Here is a 13,215-nt window from a genome sequence, read left to right as displayed (position 1 = left end):
GACGCAGGTGGGGCTGGAGGAGAGCCAACCCACACTGCAGTCTGCAAGAGACTCCAGGGATTTTATAGTGACAACATAGCCACCATTTACCCAACACTTACTTTGTGCCAGACTCTGGTACATATTTCACAGGAATTTCCAGTATTTGACCTCCCACAGCTCTGAGGGCTGAACTATCACTAGGCCATATTAACAGAGAAAGTGTCCGAGATGAAAGGAAGTTAGATGGTGTGTTACAACATGGCTAGAAGGCAAGTAGACATCAAACCAAGATTACATCTAGATAGTCTTACTCCAGCAGCCAAATGGTTAATCATAATGTTTACTTCCTCTCAACATGCTCTGAAATAGGTAAAAGTTCTTTTCATATTGCGAACTTCACCCTATTTGCAAACCCTTCCTTGGCTCTTGAGGAACTATTCTCTGAGAAGATTCTGAGAAAAACTCCCAGTCAAGTTCTGCTATGTTTCTGTTTGCTCCTCAGGCACCAGTAATAGAAACCATAAAGTGATTCATGGTTTATGAACATGGAACTCAGGCTGGAGAGGCTGAAATCTGAGGTTTTTCATAATGGTGCAGAGTTTATACTTAACTTAGAAATCTTGGCTGCTTTATTGGGGTGAACTCAGATAAAATATCCAGCCCAATATATTTTTGACCGAAAACACTTGTGGTTTTGGAAATTTCTTTGGAAATCACTGAAATACCCTGAGATAGGAGGTGAGGGGAGAGCAGACTCTCATTATTCATTTCCCATCTCACCTGCCCCTCATTGTTCATTCCATTGACAAAGAAAATGAGACCTTGAGGGCTGGCTAATAGGGAAAGTGATATGCCCCGAATGGCCAGAGCTAGGAGAACTAAGCTGGCAATAGGCTGGGTTCCCAAAAAAGGAAAGTGTATAGTTCACATCCCATCATCTAAGACCTGAGATCAGTCCAGGATTGGTACCGATATCTAGGGATAAGATCCACTGAGGTCATGGAATAGAGGCTTTCTAGGTAGAATCCATATTCCTAGCACTTAAGTTCATCTTAGTTCAACTGGATGAACCATATTGATTGCAATAGATACCAGTCATTAGCTAGGAAAACAGAGAAAGGCCCGGTTGTCAAGGACTAGAAATGTTTCCTTGGCCCATAGTCCATAAAAATTTGTAAACAGGGTAACACTCCACTTTCATTAAGAAACAAAAGAGTTATTTGGAACAAGGAAACATGATAAGCAAAGCACATATAATGCATTCTAAGTTGGTGAGGTACATATGTGCCACAGACCCAATCCAGGTGTGACAAATTTCAGGTGTGGTGTGACAAAATTGAGTCTAGCTATGTGTGGTGTGATGGGAATCCTTTTTGTTGCCAGACAAAGAGAGGCTCAAAATCCATATATCTAAATAAGGTTAAGGCTGGAGAAGATAACAAAATACATTCAACATGTGATCCAACTTGTGATCCATATTACGATGGGTATAGGTGGTAATTTGGACAGCCATCCAGATGTTGGCTGAGTCTAACTATCACATGGACCGGCACGGCTCTGAATTTCAAGACAGGGCCAAGGCAGGTGTACCATGCTCTGCCTCTGCAGCCTAAATGAATGCAGTTTTGTACTGTAAGGGGGAAATCCAAACTTTATGTTTTAAAAGAAAACAAGTGAGTCTTCTATACTTTTTTTGAATATGTCATTGAATATAATTTTACTGTTAGAAAAATTCAGAGGTATACCACATGCGTAAGTGACCAAGTAACCTAGTGAGCACTGAAACATCTTTCATACAGTTCAGTGCTGTCATATACGTGGTCAATATTGCTGCCACATAAAGTAAATTTTGGTAACTTCTACATACGTACAATTTTCAGATGAGATAAAAGTCTCATGACATCTGCCATGTCCGCCAGGATGAGTAAACGTGTGACAGCCGATAGCAAAGCCCTTGCCGCCCGTACCATTGTGCCACGCTTCACCGATGAGCACGGGTCATCAGCAAACTCTGAAGAGGCGATACGCATGGTCTCACCTGAAAGACAAACACAGGAGGCATCTGGGTAGACAGGAGGCTCAGAGGCTGGCAATCCTAAAGACCTGTTGATGGACGATCGTTGTTCTCATTGCAACACTACCATGACCAGATAGTATTTCTGCCACTTCCTACACAGCAGGACCTTTTGAGTCAAATGCATCAGTGCATGTAGACAGGTGCTATGGACAAAACAAGGTGCTCATTTCCCACTGAGTGTGGAATTATGTTTTTAGTATCAATAAGAGAAACATACTTAATTCAATTTGTCTATTAGTTGAGATGAATTTGCCTTATGTTAGTCATTCTCACTCTTCATTTCTCTTGGAACCAATGATATCTAATAGGCAGCTCACTGAGGCTACGGACGGTTCAGGCACAAAGCCTGAACCCACTGGGGTGGGTATCCAGTGGGGGTAGAGGGGACTAAAAGAAGCATAATGAAGCTTTGTATTGCAGAGCATAGGCAGGGGCGTAAAAGCTTCAATAAACCAGAAGACTAAAGTAATATGACAGATTATTTCATTTAGGGTAAAACAATTCATTCAGTATTTTCTTTACAGAAATGATTATTCTCATCTATTAATCAAAACCTAGATCATTTAAATAAAGTTAATTATGTCATTGAAAGCCTGTGTGTCCTGTAATTTATCCTAAGAAACAAGGGAAAATTAAAAAAAAAGAAAAACAACAAGGAAAGAAAACACACACACTTTTTTCCATTTTACAGGCAGATCAGAATATAATGTAATTTGTTCAGTTAATGTTAGAGTTATTTAAACCCTTGCAGTGATACTTTTATACAAGTACTACAGAAATGAGGGCAAGCAAGAAAATATATTGTGCTGTTGGAGTTTTAAAAAAGACTACCATCTGGACTTCTGGCCAAGATATAAGTGTAGGTAGACATGCTTTGCCTCCTCCTTGCATAACCATAAGAAGAATCACAACTACTTCAAAACAAAAAAGCAACCAGAACTGCCAGAAAATTAAACTGTATGGAAGTCTGATAACCAAGGATTTAAGAAGAAATAGTCATCCAGATGGGTAGAAAGGGCAGAGCTGGGGAGCCAGGTGCAGAGGACACAATGTGGTGGAGGCAAGGCAGCAGTGGCAAGGCAGCAATGACAGCTGGCAGAATGAGCAGTCTCACATTCATGTGTGGGGAATAAAAGCCGGGAGGGACACCTGGGGAGCAACCCAGCTCCAAGCTAGACCATGCAGCTCTCAATTCCAGTGCTTGGAAAATAAAGTCCATAGCTTCTAGCTGTGAAAATCAGTGGGGGGTAGGGACAGTAGAAGAAACTGCCCGTCTCTCAGGAGAGTCCATTTAGAGGGTCCCCATGGTCGTAGAATGTACATAAGCCCACCCATTCTGGGAATCACTCAGGGCAACAGCTAGAGGGGCAGTAGTTGCATATGGGAAGTGGGTGAAGTGACTGGAAAAGGGGCGAGTGCTGAGCAAGTGGCGAGTAAGTGGCATTGTTTCCCCTCTGACGCTCCCCCACATACAGGGCCACAAGTATTGAACTGGGTCACCCCACACTGATGAATACCTAAGGCTCTTCCCCTTGCAATGTAACAGGTATACCAAGACAGGGAATCAAAGAAGCTCTATTTAGTACACAGAGATAATCACAGGAAGGTTGCCAAATTAAGGCGACAAAGAAATATGATACAAATGAAAGAACAGATCAAAGCTCCAGAAAAAAAAACTAAGCGAAAGGGAGATAGCCAACCTATCAGATGCAGAGTTCAAAACACTGGTGATCAGGATGCTCAGAGAACTCAATGATTATGGCAAATGCATATGGGAAGAAAGGAAGGCTACACTACATGAAATAAAGAAAAATCCGCAGGGAACCAATAGTGAAGGGAAGGAAGCCAGGGTTCAAATCAACAATTTGGAACATAAGAGAAAAACAGTCAACCAGTACAAAATGAAGAAACAAGGATTCAAAAAATGAAAGTTTAAGAAGACTCTGGTATATCTCCAAAAGTGCCAACATCTAAATCATAAGGATGCCAGAAGAAGAAGAGGGAGAGCAAGAAATTGAAAACTTATTTGAAAAAAATACTGGAAGAAAACTTCCCTAATTTGGCAGAGGAAATAGACATACAAGTTCAGGAAGCACAGAGAATCCCAAACAATTTGAACCCAAAAAGGACCACACCAAGATGGATCATAATTAAAATGCCAGCCCTGGCTGGTGTGTCTCAGTGAATTGAGTGCTGGCCTGCAAGCCAAAGGGTCACAGGTTTGATTCCAAGTCAGGGCACATGCCTGGGTTACTGGCCAGGTGCCCATTTGGGGGCATTCAAGAGGCAACCACACATTGATGTTTCTCTCCCTTTCTTTCTCCTTCCTTTCACCTGTCTCTAGAACTAAATAAATAAATAAATAAATAAATAAATAAATAAATAAATAAATAAATAAAATCTAAAAAATACATTAAAATGCCAGAGGCTAAAGATAAAGAGAGAATCTTAAAAGCAGCAAGAGGAAAGCAGAGAGTTACCTGCAAAGGAGACTATCAGCTGATTTCTCAAAAGAAACTTTGCAAACAAGAAGAGTCTGGCAAGAAGTATTCAAAATGATGAAAAGCAAGGACCTACAAAGAACATTACTCTGTCCAGCAAAGCCATCATTTAAAATGGAAACACAGATAAAGTACTTTCCAGACAAGGTAAAGTTAATGAAGTTTATCATCACCAAGCCCTTATTATATGAAACGTTAAAGGGACTTATTTAAGAAAAAGAAAAAGATCAAAACTATGAACAGTAAAATAACAACAAACACAACTATCAACAACTGAATTTAAATACAAAAACAAAAACAAAAATAAAAACAAACTAAGCAAACGACTAGAGCAGGAACAGGATCTTAGATATGGAGATCATATGGTGGGTTATCAGCAGGGAGAGGGAAGGAGGAGAAAAGAGGTAAAGATACAGGGACTAGGAAGCATAATTGGGAGGTACAAAATAGACAAGGGGATGTTCAGTATAGTAAAGGAAATGGAGAAGCCGAAAAACTTATATGCACAACCCATGGGCCTGAACTAAGAGGTGGAGGGTTTTTCTGGAGTGAAGGGGGGTACCAAATGAGGGAAGCAAATGGGAAAAATTTAGTACAACTATAAGAGCATAATCAATAAAATATATCTTTACAAAAAGGCTACCATCTACAATGAGCATATCACTAATCAGCTTATTCTTTATGCCTATGCACCAACAAACAGCTTGACATACAGCAACAGATGAGGTGAAACTTAAAACTCTATTACTGTGCTGGCACAAAGGTGAGTTTCCCAGATCCATGGCCCTAGAGGACTAAATAAACTTTAAGATAGAGGCTGGCAATTAGGAGATGCATATTCAATCCATGTGCCCCACCCTTGTCACAAGCTTACATAAATCTTCTCCTCCCTTCATCTCCTAAGAAAAGACTCATTAGCTGATTGCTATGCAGTCTGGAGAAGAAGGCTAGCTCATTCCTACTCTGTACAACGCAGCTAGAAAGAACATTATACACCAAGGAAAATCTAATGAAATATTGAGAGGGTCACCGCAGATAAATAAGTGGAATAGGTCCTCTTATTTAAAGAAGGGGACATTGCCCTGACTGGCATGGTTCAGTGGGTTGGGTATCTTCCTGCAAAGTGAAATGTCACTGGTTTGGTTCTGTCAGGGCACATGCCTGGGTTGCTGGCCAGGTCCCCAGTTGGGGGCATGCAAGAGACAACTTATTGATGTTTCTTTTGCACATGGACGTTTCTCTCCCTCCCTTCCCCTCTCTCCAAAAATAAAACCTTTTTAAAAGGGGGGGGGGTTTATTCTGTACATGAAGCTAGAGAGCTACACAGGTAATCCCAAATTTCACAGATTAAACTGTTATGAGCTATAGCTTGGGTAAGAGTAGAGGCACCCCTTTAGGGTGACTCTCAGAACAAAGGCCGCTCCTCCCAGCATGTGGAGGAACCATGCCTAATCCAAGTAATTTTCGAGTTCAGGTTTTCATATAAAGGGACATTATAATGGCACTTCGATGCTGACTATTTATTTGGTCAGCAATATTGCTTCAAAGCCAGTGCGTGCCACATATCAGTATAGAGCTCTCAACTTGGGGCCTACAGCAGGCACCCTTGAAAGAAGCTCAGGAGATACAAGTATATCCAAAAGAGGGGGGAGGGAGAAGACCCACATTAATAAATGTAATTCTGCTAAATTCTGAAATTTTTCTAAAATAAATAGATTTAATTCAACTTACAGTAAAAGTAAAAACTCACTCATTTTAAGCAGATGTAAATAATGTCATATTATTAAAGATTCAAAATGTAAGGCAACCCAAAGTCAGCTATAACTTGAATGAGTTTTATACCCCTATAGTTTTAGGATTACTGAATTAAAATGGAAATTTATATTACAAAATGATATGTGGGTTTATCAGCATAAAATTAGCTATTTTCCCAGGGAAAGATTATTCTATAATACCAAAAAATGTAGCTAAGAAATAGCATGCATGTATAGGCAAGGGAAAGGAGCAGTGAAGGGCAGATAACAGATCCACCTGTTTCTTTTATAGATACCATTGTATTCCATCTTATTTATGTGATTATAGACCTAAGCTCAGAGCACTGTTTCTATGGTAAAGCTTTGGGCTGCTCAAGTAACTTCCCTCTACTGGAAGGAAAAAAACAGTTAACATCTCCAAATAAGTGACTAAAGGGAAATAATAACAATTAATATGCATATAGTGCTTCCATATAAAGATGTTTAGGTAAGTATTATTCTAAAAGCTTATATATATATTAACTCAAAGATTTAAAAATATATCATTAGTCGCAAAAACCTAGGATCACATCTCATCTCCACTGCAACCATTAATAACTATGTGAGCCTGGCAATGAATCAGACTTTGTGTTTTAGTCCCCTTAGCTGTAAATTAGGGGTGAATGATAGCTGTCTTATGGACTGAAGTTTAGGGCTACAGGTTAGAGATGATGCATTATTATCATTAATGCCGCTGCTACCACTATCACTGCAAATTCTCTCCAGTACAAAATTGTTGGTAAACTGGTTATAGGATAAAAGTGTATTTTTTGGTTGATTTTGCTCCTCGTGTACACAATAATTTAGAAGCAAGAAAACATCTGCCCAAAATATGCTTGTCACTTACTGCTTTAAGTCATATCATACACACACACCCAAATATGGGGCTAATGTTTGGTTTTCAAATCAGTGATTGTTCTGGTTCTTACTCCACCCTAAAGGCATTAGCATGGATAGATAATTGTGTTTACACTTGAGATAATATCAACTCAAATGTGAAATGAAGCAGAGCAGTAATAATAAATAGAAGAGAGGGATAACATGCAGAGGAGAGAGTCTCAGGAGTAGACAAGTCATTTAGGAAGCAGATCATGAACCAATGACATGAATGTCATGTGTCTCACCCTTCAACAGGCAGCCCTTTATTCAAGGCAAGGAATCTTTAAATACTTGGCAAATGAACTACTGAAAAACTCTTGAGAAGCAAGGAAAAAGCTAGGTTTAGAGAAGGCAGAGTAAAGAAATGGAAAACTCAGGGAGTTGATGGTCCTATTATGATGACAGTTTAACTTGTGCTGTCTTTGCACGCTTTCAGCAATGGCAGGCTCTGCCTTTGTCCACTAGAATCAAAGGATGGAGGAACTATAGTGAGAAAGGAAATGAAGAAAAACATAAGCCACAGAGCTAATGAAATGAAATAACCAGAACAAGAGTAGATTAAGACATATGAAGCCAGGCAGGGAATTTACATTGTATCTACCATACTTTGTGTGGTAATTTACATTGTCAACACTTTTATTGTAAAATAAAGATTGCTCCATTTGAGAACTGAAATACAATGAAAGGGAATCCAACTAATACATACTATTCCAATAACCAGAGACAACCACCAGGGAACAATTCGATGAGCTATCTTCTAGAAAATTCTCTTTGCCTATATTTTTAAACAGTAGTTATAATATGTAACATTATAACTCCATATTCTCCTTTGTCTAATTACATATATTTTCCTTTGTCTAATTACATAAGTTATATGGCATATAATAGTTAACATTTTTGCAATTCCCCTCATTACAGAGTTCCTAGAGCAGATGAAAGAAGAAGAGCGAGGCATTCCAATGCTCTTAGCAAAGGTTCGTTTCCTTTTCACAATATACTATGCCTGCCTCAGAACCCTTTTGTCACATATTTTCCTCAAGGTACAAATCTTAGAGGATACTGAGAAATAGATCCTGTACAGCAGTACAGGAAAATGGAGTATGTTTTTAGAGAAGAAAGCAAGATTGGTGGAGTGTAATACCTGAACACAGCTTTGCAAAGACTTGGCTAGTTCTGCTCCCTAAACCGCATCATCCTTGAGCCATACACTCGCAAAACCAGTGCAGGAATAACTGAATTTTAGGATGGTAATTGAGTAGAGAGTGGATATCTCCTGAATGCTTTACCATTTTGATTATGCTATAAATTCTGTAAGGCCATACAATGCTTGAAAACCACTTACTGCTTAATTTTGAAAGCATGGTGGGAAAATTCTTATGTTCATTTGAGTTAAAGTAAACTAAAATGTTAAATGAATGGTCAGTGTGGAAAACACCACAGAAGGTACAATGTTATCAGAGAAAACAGTACATCATACCTCGTGGCTCCTTTTTAGAAGGCACCGGTGAGCGCTCCTTTGATAAGGGTTATGCAGAATTGGGTGATATATTGGAAAGGATGGCTTGAGCAGATGTTGATAAAGCCAAGGGACTCTGAACTCACTGCATCAGCAAATACTGAGGAATATCCTCTTTGAGGCTGATTCTAGCACTTACAGGATGGATGGTGCCCACAAGGTGATTCAAGCTTCCTTTCTTTTTAAGATTCTATTAGACTTGTGTTTATTTGGAGTTACTGTATTATCATGTGCTCTTTTATCTCATTCCTAATAAGTTCTCTTTTATTTAGAATTCAGTGTGCCAAGGTCTGTTCCAATAGCTTTACATGGTTTAATTTAATTAATGCTCAATAAAATAAATATTACATTTTCACCATTTGTATCAAAGGAAACAGAAAAGAGAAAGGGAAGATTACTTAGCTAAGGTCAAACAGCTGGTAAATAAACTCTGGTGGGGCCAGAATTCAAAGCCAATCCAGCTCTAGAGTCTATGCTCTTAACAGTGCTGTAGAAATATTTTAAAATTATGTTTACTGTATTAAAATTATTTGTTTACATATCTGTCTGAACCTATATTATGAATTGAAAATTTGCATATTATTTTATTTACTTAGTGGATTATTATAAGGAAAGAAGGGAGAGGGGAATAGAGGGAGAGAAGAAGAAAGGGGAAAAGGGAGGGAAGGAGAGAGGGAGGGAGGAAGGAAGTAAAAAATGGAAGGAAGAAAGAAAGAAAGAAAGAAAGAAAGAAAGAAAGAAAGAAAGAAAGAAAGAAAGAAAGAAAGAAAGAAAGAAAGAAAGAAAGGGATGGAGAGAGGAAGGAAACTAAATAAACAAAGACATTCCTCCAATTAGTATAAGGCTCACCACTCCCCACTGTCTCCTGTCAGGGCTGATTTATAACCGTTTGTGCCTCTATATTCAATACATTTGAGTCTTCACCCCTTTCCCAAGACTGTAAAGCTTGGGCAGAATGGGGACCATAACTGTATATTGATTTCTTTATTCCTAATATGTAGCATATATTTGACAATGTACACTTACTCAATGACTATTGGGAGGAGCAAAGGAAGGTCTGCCTGGCATCTTACATTTTGAAACATATCAAATTAATCCTGAAGCAGGGAGAAAGGACAAAAAAAAATCCTGAATGCTATGTATTTCACAATGAATTAATAATTTGAATATTTTCTTCATTTAAAAATAATTGGACTTGTAAGTTCAGCAAGCAGCCTAGAAGCTATAAGACTGAGAAAGGCAAGTGCTAGTAGAAGTAACTCATTTGCTTCTTCTTAGTTTTGCTATCAAGAGAAAAGAACTGTTGAAACTTTTTTGGAAACAATCAAGAAATTGAGAGAGCAATGTATGCATTTCACCCCAGGGTGGTTAGAACTCAAACTCATGACTAGGGAAAAACCTGACAACCAAAATTTTCCAAGGCTCAAGGATGATGAAATCATTCATGCTTTTCTCAAGCAAAATCTGCACTAAATAAGCTTCTTCCTGCAGACACTTTCATTTCTAGCACTGACTAGTTCAGATGCTTTCGTTACTAAAAAGCAAGATATCTGTGGCCTAAATATGTGAAATTCAGAAGTTTTATATTCTTTTTTTAAAAGCAAGTATTATGCAAACCACATCAAACCATGAAGATATAAAATGAGAATGTTGCTTTTTTCCTCTTTCCACAAGGGTAGTCTTTGGTAGAAGACTTTATCTTTCTTCATTTTCCCAAGAAGACCTCTGAGCAAATGAGACATTACATGAAAAAGGACAGAAGGCTGATGGCTCCACTGTCTCTGAAGTGATTGTGAGGTTGGAGAATTTCTGATCTGTGGGGTGGGGGGCGGGACACCTCATGCATCATTCAATAGTTCATTCTCATCTTACAAATAAAGACACAGAAACCAAGCAGAGAATGTCCTGCTAGATAGAGGTGAGGCAGCTGGGTGAGGCCAGTATCCCAGTTTCTTTACATCTGTATTAGGGGCTCTGGCCACAGCCACAGAGTGGCCAGGAGACCAACAAAGGATGATGTGACACCAGCAAATCAAAACTTCCTCTTCACCTAATAAAATCCCCAAATAACCACATGACCTTGCTATAGCCATGCCTCAGTGGCTAGAGCAACTCTGAGGACAAAAGTGCATCCTCATTTGTTCAGGCCCAGTATTCTTTATCAAGGTGGGTAACTAAATCTATCCCAATGCAATTTTCCCCATGTCAGGGTATGTTCAGTATGCAAAAGTACTACAAATGTCAGTCATGATAATTAAGTGCATTGAATGTTATGAGCTATTAAATATCGTTAGAGACAGTAATGTGCCACCTTGCAGAAGGCACAGATCATTAAGCATATGGGTTTTAATTATTTCAGCTGTAGCCTTTCCTGGGTTGGGAGGAAAGGGGATAAGGTAATTCTGCATTGTTTTAGCCAGAAAAATTATTAAAGATGCAATGTGGCATACTTCACAAACGAAATCTTCACAAAGAACAGGTAAGTGTATAATAAATAGCAAGAGTCATATTCCACTTCCGGCCAAGATGGAGGCATAGACAGACATGCTGCATCTCCCTCCACAATTAGGAAGGAATATAATTACCTCAAAATTAGAAACAACCAGAGTTCCAAAAAACCAAACTGCATGGAAGTCCATCAAACAAAGATATAAAGAAGAAATACTATCCAGACAGGTAGGAGGGGCAGAGCCAGGGAGGACAGGACACAGTGTGGTGGTGGTAGCAGTGGCAGCAGCAGAGGCGGTAGCGGCAGGCTGGCAAAGGTGCAGTCACACATTTTAAAAGTCAGGAGGGACACCTGGGGAGCATTCCCAGCTCCTCAGCTGAGCAGCTTACTGTCTCAGCCCCAGGGAAAATCAAGCCTCATTGCTTTTAACTGTGCAAACCAGTGGGGGTTGGGACTGAGGCAGGAACTGCCAGTGTCTCAGCAGAGTCCTCTTGTTTAAAGGACCCCCACAGTCCTAGAACATCCACAGACCCATCCACTCTGGGAACGATGACCAGGGAAGCAGCTAGGGGGGCGCCAGTCTGGTGCAGAAGTGGGAGAAGTGCCTGGAAAAGGGGCAAGTGCTGGGCAAACGGCATTGTTCCTTCTCAGACCCCTCCCCCACACACAGCGCCAAAATATGGTGAAACAGGTCACCAGTTACTGATGAATCCCTCAGGCTCCACCCCTTACAACATAACAGGAGCGACAGCTGTCCCTGGGACACGGAAGCAAACAAACATAGGAGACTTCCGGCCAAGATGGAGGCCTAGACTGACAGGCTCCATCTCCCTCCACAACTAAGAAGGAAAACAACTACCGCAAAATCAGCAATAACCAGAAGTTCCAGAAAATAAATGGAAGTCCAACATATGAAGTTATAAAGAAGTGGTGCTCGTCCAGAGAGGTAGGAGGGGCAAAGCCAGCGGGTAGAGGTCAAGCTGAGCTGTCTACAGCAGCAGCAGTGATGGCAGCAGGACAGCCATCACAGACACCCGTACTTACAGGGAGGTGAGAAGCACCTGGGGAGCACCCCGGGCTGCAGACCAGACCCGTCAGCTTGTGATTACAAAGCCAGGGAAGGCAGACCCCCATTGCTTTGGACTGTGAGACCTGGTAGGGGTGGGGACAGAGGAGGAGACTCCTGGTCTCTCAGCGGAGAGTGAACGGCAGGAATCCATCTTGGACTCCTACCCTGCAGAAAACGCCACAGCATGGAGAGATGGGTCACCCGGTTGTGATGAGTGCATGGGGCTCCACCCCCCTATAGCATAGGTGTGACAGCCCTGCCGAGGAAGCAAAGGTAAACACAAAACTGTTCAAGATGGCACAGATCATGATAGAGATCCCGGTGATGCAGCTGACCAGACAGTAAATATCTAATCTAACGAAGCAGCAGATAGAAAATCTTTCTGGGGCTCAGTTCAGAGCTTTGCTTATAAAAATGCTTACAGACCTAACAGCAGGTCTTAAACACGACAGGAAAGGAATAAAGGCTAGTCCTGCTGAAATGAATGAAAACACATATGAAACTAGTGGTGAGGGAAAGAAAACCAGGGATCTAATCAACAAATCAGAACATATGGAAGAAACAAACAGTCAACCAGTACAGAAACAGGGAATGAGAAGTGAGGAAAATGAGGAGAGGCTCAGACACATATCGGACAGCTCTAAGCAAGCCAACAACCAAATCATAGGGTTGCCAGAAGGTGAAGAAGAAGAACTAGAAATGGAAAAATTGTGTGAAAAATAATGAAGCAGAACTTCCCTAACTTGGGGAAGAAAATAGACTTACAAGTCCAGGAAGCACAGAGAGTACCAAAAAAACTGGACCCAGGGAGAACCACACGAAGACACGTTATAATCAAAATATCAAAAATTAAGGATAAAGAGAGAATCTTAGAAGCAGCAAGAGAGAAGAAGAGAATTATGTACAAAGAGGTCCCAATAAGACTGTCAGCTGATTTCTTAAAATATAC

At 40.3% G+C, this 13,215-nt stretch overlaps 1 protein-coding gene across 2 annotated transcripts in view; it reads right to left on the bottom strand.

The window, feature by feature from the left end:
- Positions 1-13,215, bottom strand: part of CTNNA2 (catenin alpha 2) — a 1,309,400-nt gene that overhangs the window by 901,813 nt on the left and 394,372 nt on the right. For both annotated transcript variants that reach the window (XM_090281609.1, XM_090281608.1), the window contains exon 4: positions 1,854-2,020. In XM_090281609.1, coding sequence (XP_090137735.1) covers positions 1,854-2,020 — 167 coding nt within the window. The remainder of the gene's footprint in view (positions 1-1,853; positions 2,021-13,215) is intronic.

The sequence above is a fragment of the Furipterus horrens genome, unplaced genomic scaffold, assembly GCF_987537825.1.
Source record: "Furipterus horrens unplaced genomic scaffold, mFurHor1.1.pri manual_scaffold_6, whole genome shotgun sequence".
NCBI classification, from domain to species: domain Eukaryota; kingdom Metazoa; phylum Chordata; class Mammalia; order Chiroptera; family Furipteridae; genus Furipterus; species Furipterus horrens.
This window is presented reverse-complemented; position numbering and strand designations above follow the sequence as displayed.